The sequence below is a fragment of the Stylophora pistillata genome, chromosome 8 (assembly GCF_964205215.1).
Source record: "Stylophora pistillata chromosome 8, jaStyPist1.2, whole genome shotgun sequence".
Classification (NCBI taxonomy): domain Eukaryota; kingdom Metazoa; phylum Cnidaria; class Anthozoa; order Scleractinia; family Pocilloporidae; genus Stylophora; species Stylophora pistillata.
In genome coordinates, this window is record NC_142526.1 from 10,968,036 (window position 1) to 10,974,035 (window position 6,000).

General features: G+C 37.9%; 2 protein-coding genes across 2 annotated transcripts; one reads left to right on the forward strand and one right to left on the reverse strand.

Annotated features, from left to right (window-relative positions):
* The first annotated feature begins 1,599 nt into the window (after window positions 1-1,599).
* On the forward strand, window positions 1,600-3,573 carry LOC148724950 (uncharacterized). Its single transcript, XM_088730737.1, has one exon. It carries the CDS (start codon window positions 1,752-1,754, stop codon window positions 3,225-3,227), a length of 1,476 nt encoding a protein of 491 aa, XP_088586863.1. The 5' UTR covers window positions 1,600-1,751; the 3' UTR covers window positions 3,228-3,573.
* A 78-nt stretch (window positions 3,574-3,651) lies between these two features.
* Window positions 3,652-5,740, reverse strand: LOC148724951 (uncharacterized). The gene is made up of 2 exons (XM_088730735.1): window positions 5,459-5,740; window positions 3,652-5,379 (listed from the first exon to the last, which is right to left on the reverse strand). The coding sequence occupies exons 1-2, from the start codon at window positions 5,677-5,679 to the stop codon at window positions 3,786-3,788; spliced, it is 1,815 nt and encodes a 604-aa protein (XP_088586861.1). The 5' UTR covers window positions 5,680-5,740; the 3' UTR covers window positions 3,652-3,785.
* Window positions 5,741-6,000: the final 260 nt, after the last annotated feature.

Here is a 6,000-nt window from a genome sequence, read left to right on the forward strand (position 1 = left end):
CTTAAGGTTGACTGGGTTCTAATTTCTCCTGACAATGTCACCCTTGAATCAAATGTAAAGGTTACGAGAATAATGGGAATGATCACCAATCTACTCTGAGAAGCTCCTGATTATCAAACAAATTCTCTCTGCCGTTACCATAGGAAATGCACAGAGATCAGTGTGGGGAATACGGATATTAATGTAGAGGTGTAAAGGGCAGGAACGGGAGGATCGAGGGGAGTGGGCTGAAGGTTCACTTTCATCAAACGGGCGAGAACAATGAAAATTCTTGAACAATCCCAGCATCTGCAGGCCGCATAGGAATAACATAAAAGCAAAACTTGTTTTCCAGATCCAGAATCCGGAGACATTGAAAGAAATATACTTTTAATTTACATTTAAGTTTTTTAAAATCTTGACGAAATATCTGATCACAGGAACTCATACTGACCACGAAATGATACAAAAAAAAAATTGGGAAACCTCTATTTCTCAAAGGAGTAGATTACTAGTAGTCCCTCCTTTTCAGTGAAGTCTGTCGTGCGAGTAAAAAAAAAACTCAGTCAAGAAAACAATTGATGTTATCATACTGCGGGGAGATGCGGTTTTTACTCGCGCAACAGACCTCGCCTAAAAGGGGGCTATTCGTAGTTTAGAAGTAAGAAACCAATATCTTTATCTGTGATCAAATATTCGTTTTTTTACAGTTCGTCTTTGCGCAACAAACATAGGGCAGTGTTTTGTACCTGCAAACCCTCACGAATGTCATACACTATGTATTGACATGGTAAGATTAATTTTATTCCTGACAAATTTGAATCACACGGGTGAGCTGTTAACAAGAACTCTTACTCTACATTTGTTACCCGTCAGACACTCGTAGCCCAGGGACTGGTCATTAGTCATCGCCCAGGGGAAGGGGGACGGGGAGCTGGAAGATTTTGGTTGTGTCGCGATAACATTTACCTGATCACCCCCCGTAAGATTCTGCAATATTCCTATGATGCCCCTCCTCACTCATCGGAAATCAATTGACTGTAAAATTTTCTATACTCCCCCCCCTCCGCCTCTTAATGTTCTGTCGGTGACTACTCATTCTTCCCTTGTTCCCCGAAACCATGGACACCCCCCACACAATTCCCCGCTCCCTTCCCTGGATGGTAAATTATGCCTCATTTCTTACAAACAAACCACTGCCTTACTCACAACAAAATCATTGATGCTGCTTCCAACTTCCAACTTAAGAAGAAAATAAATTTGTTTTATTTACAGTGAATTTTGATTTCTGGGGTCGCGTGAGGTTGACAACGATCCTTATGTTGTAGAACTGACAATATACATGTACTCCTGTTGTGTACTTGCTATTCGGAATTACAAAATTGACTCTTTAACCGCTAAGAGTGACAAGCATTTAATTTCTCCTCACAATTTCACAGCTGAATCACACATTAAAGTCATGAGAGTTAAGGAAATGATCATCATCTAACGAAGCTCTTGATTGTTGACCAAATTCTCCTTGTCAGCTCGTTAGGAAATGTATGGAGAACAGTTAAGAGAATACGCATACTGATCATAATGTGAGGGTGGAAAGGGTTAACAAGGCTTCGTTCTTCAATAGCTGTTAGTACGTCTGAGCCAGCGATTCAGCGGTCGTTACACGGGAACGAGGCTATTGGGTCAAGACCTTAGATTTTCTAGAGTTTCTTTGTGTCATCATTTATATTTCACAAAAACAGTGCTGAGTTCTCCGAATCTTTTGAAGAAAGGAGATGGTAAGGCATTGTATAGCAGTTGGCTGTGTGAACAGGAGTAACAAGGTTGAATGTAAAGGCCTTTCTTGGCATTCGCTGCCCCTAAATGACTCGAAAAGACTAAAAAAATGGCTGATTAACATACGAAGAACCAACACTCCAAAAACGAAAAGTTCATTTTTGTGTAGCGATCATTTTGCCCCAGAATGTTTTCAAAAGTCTCCTGGAGGCGTAAGGGGAAGGCTGAAGGTAGATGCTGTGCCTACTCTTTTCAGCTTTACAAAAGTTCAGACACAAAGAAAAGCCCCACAACACCGTTCGAATATGGCCACTCAACGTCAAGAAACTGCAGGCTTAAATAGTGACGAAAGTATTGCTAACGCCGTTCCATTAACAGAATCAAATGAAGTGGGACAGTCCATAAAAGAAGCAGACAATAGTCAGGATCAGTCTCTACAATTAATTATCAACGAATTGGAAGGGAAAGTAAAACAATTGGAACACGAACTTAAACAGGAGAGAGAGACAAGAAAGACACTAGAAGAGAAGCTTAATCGAAGTTTGTTTAATATCGACAACATCAAAGAAAACGATAATTTAATGAGATTCTACACTGGCTTCAACAGTTATGCTGTTTTTACTACAGTTCTTAATTTCCTTGGAAGAGAAGCAGCAAAACAGTTAAATTACACTAACACTGAACTAGTGCAGAATCCACCCAAGAGAGAGAAGCAAGGTCCAAGAAGAGCTCTCTCTGTGGAAAATGAATTATTTCTCTTGCTGTGTCGTTACAAAGTTGGTCTTTTAGAGGAGGATGTAGCAGTCAGATTTGGTATTTGCCAAAGTCTTGTGAGCCGAATCATCATTACATGGACAAAGTTCATATATTTTAGATTCTCAGAGCTAGACATTTTCCCAACAAGGGAGGTAATTGAAGCACATAAACCTGAATGCTTCAGGAATAAATACAATGGTACAACAGTGATAATTGATGCAACTGAATTGTACATTGAAACACCAACTAATCCTGAAGCACAGCAGCTCACTTTCTCTACCTATAAAAACGGCAATACTCTGAAGGCCCTAGTTGGAATTACACCAAGTGGTAGTGTTTGTTTTGTGTCTAATCTTTATGGTGGGTCTATCTCTGACAAAGAGATAACTGTGAAATCTAAACTCATGGATAAACTTCAATATGGAGATGAAGTGATGGCTGACAGAGGATTCAATATCCAAGAATTACTAGCAAGTAAAGGGGTTAAAGTAAATGTTCCACCTTATATGAATGAGGCAGGACAATTTACTGAACAAGAAATGCTCAACACAAGAAGAATTGCATCATTGCGAATCCATGTAGAGAGAGCTATCGAGCGCATCAAAAACTATCACATTTTAGATTTTATTCCCATTACTGTCTGCAAGAATGGGCTGGTTGACATGATTTTCTTTAATTGTGCTATGTTCACAAACTTTTTGCCACCTCTGGTGAAATGAATTTTTTTCAGAATCTTTCTTGAGCCATTCATTTGTTTGCTTGTAATTGTCTGGTGTTATAGACAGAATCAATATTTTTTAGGTGGGTGTTTCAATAAGGACAGCACACAATTTATTTACAACTGACAGAGTAATGAGTAAAATATTCATATCACTAGTTGATCTGAAATAATCTATTACTGTTAACAATCAAGATAGATTTAATCTTCTGCAGATGTCATATTTATCTGGCTAATAGAAAAAATGCTCATTGTATCTAAATTTATTCAAATGTTCTACATGTTAGTATTGAAAATCAGTTAATGTCATGCAAAATTAAAGTTGCAAGTTTTGCTGGTTCAAAGAGTATAGTGGAGTCAGTTTCCAACCAGTAAAAGTAATTATTACAATAGAAATTCACTTCTCTGTCAATGAGACAATAATATCCATATTTAAAACGATATATTTCAAAAAACACAACATCAGTAATCATAATTTTGAGATCATGCAAAAGTTAAATAATTTATAGATAGTGATTCCACTGTCATGTCGAGTTCTAACAAAGACTGAAGTACACTGTTACATTAATCTTGATACTTTTCCAAGCCTGGGAAGACCTAAAGTTAACCGTGGATAAGCAAGTTCTACAGCAATATAGTTATCATAAAAACTTTCAAGCTTTGGGATAACTTCTCTTCTAAATTGTAAATTATTTTTGATGCTTATTATGATCATTTCCTTTAGATCTGATATCACCAGATCAGCCCACTGTAAACCAACACAAAATAGTTGTTGTTGAACTTGAAAATGGTATGGGTGATTTGTGTTAATAAGCAGGCCATGAACAGTCCTCTTGCAAATTCCCCTGCTGCAAACTGCTTCTGCCAGTTTTTTTGTTCCAGGAAAAACTCTCTTGACTTCCACCAAACATTTGTTATCAACTTCACCATCAGGACTTGCACCCAAAAATGGATGTGTAGATGAAATGACAAACCCTAGTTTAGAGACGTTGCACTTGAAGAGGTTTTCATATGACTTGATAATATTAGCTTCATCAGTAAGACCTTGTTTCATGTAATTACTCTGAAAATTGTCATTGAGATGTAGAATTTCTTTTACAGCCTTAGTGGGGCTTGTTTCTGGTCTCTGAAGTACTCTCTTGCATTTCGATGCAGTAATTCTTGTTTTCCTGTGTTCAAACCACTTTTGACAATCACTTTGATTTTTTGTTGCTCTGCTTATCAATTCTCTTTCTTTTTCTCCTACAAAAAGATTTGACTTAATTCTTTTAGCTTTTGCATGTATTTCTTCCAATGACATTGGTTGTTCCTTTATGGGTGAGACAATTAAACTACTTGGACATAGTGGCTCTTTTGATAAAATAGAGTAAAATCCACAATTTAGACTTTCTCTCGAGATTTCTTGAAGCAAGGTCTGATTTGCCTTCTCTGTACTTGGTTCTCTATAGATGCAAAGTCTTGGATCGTGCAGTGCTTTATTGTGTTTTAAATTCTCTGTGCCAAAAACTTTTCTACTGAAATCAATGTCGTATACTGAGAGTGCCTCCAGCTTTCGCTTTCGTGGTTGATTCCAAGTCTGCAATCTTTCTGTACAGGTAAGAAATTCTTGACTACGACCAAGTCTAATGTACTCTTCAAGAGCAAAGCATAGAGCTGCCAAATGTTTACATGATGCAAGTGGTGGCTTACCAGCTGGACAAGGATTACAGTTTCCATATATTATATCACCAGAACTGTCTACTGTCATTTGGATCTTATATTTTAGAGTTTTTTTCATCTCAGGTAAGCATTCGCATTGGATAAAATACTTGCCATCCTCATTCGCAACCTTAATATTCTGGACGTGACCATGTCTGAAAAGACCAAAAGCTTTGCAGTTTAAGCTTTTATAGTCTTTATTACTTTCATCGTCTCTTGCACGCCTAGTAATAAAGTAGCTCATCATATTTGCAATAGAAAACTCTGGCAGTTTGTTGCATTTTTTCAATTCGGTCCACGTTGTTGAAGGCAGGAAATTTTGTATATCTTTCCCTGTTGGCTCCTCGTTAGCATTTGCCGAATTTTCCTTTAAGTTCTCGTTCGATTCTCCTGACAGATGCATCCATTTTTCAGTAAAATTCGCGTCCCAGCCATTCTTAATATAGCTTACGACCCTGAAAAACAAAGATGGTTTTAATTACCGTCTAAAACTATCCTCAAAATATCAATGATATTTTAATTATTTTTACGTACCTTTGAACCAGTTCTCGTTTGTTTCCATCCGCAGAAGCACTCCCGTTTTTTGAGGTTCCTACTCGATAGGACAACCATGATCTTAAGACCTGTTTAGTAATGTTTCGGGGACAATTACCATTCAACAACTGTAGTTTCTCTTCAGCCGAAAAAAAAGCATATTTCGGCTGTGATTCCTCGTGGGTTTCCATATCTTTCCTATGATTTAGTTCTTGAAACATTTCTTGACCCAATAGCCTCGTTCCCGTGTGATGACTGCTGAATCGCTGGCTCAGACGTAAGAACAGCTATTGTGTAGGAAAATTGATTACCTGACTCGTGAATTCCGCGTTGAATTGCACGCGAAAACCGATATCGCACTCATCGCTTCGCGATTCGTGCGATATCGGTTTTCGCGTGCAGTTTAACGCGGAATTCACGAGTCAAGTAATCAATTTTCCTTGAATCGCATAACTGAATGAAAATAAGAAAACAAGAAATTAAATCGGCAATATCATTGTTGGTTTTCATCCCGAGCGCGTGCTCTAGAAAGCCATTTCAGG

Bases quoted from the DNA above. Each gene is read 5' to 3' on its own strand.
- LOC148724951 (XM_088730735.1), bottom strand. From the start codon at position 5,679: ATGTTTCAAGAACTAAATCATAGGAAAGATATGGAAACCCACGAGGAA. The intron at 5,380-5,458 runs GTACGTAAAAAT...TTTGTTTTTCAG, and splicing joins AAACGAGAACTGGTTCAAAG to GGTCGTAAGCTATATTAAGA.
- LOC148724950 (XM_088730737.1), top strand. From the start codon at position 1,752: ATGGTAAGGCATTGTATAGCAGTTGGCTGTGTGAACAGGAGTAACAAG.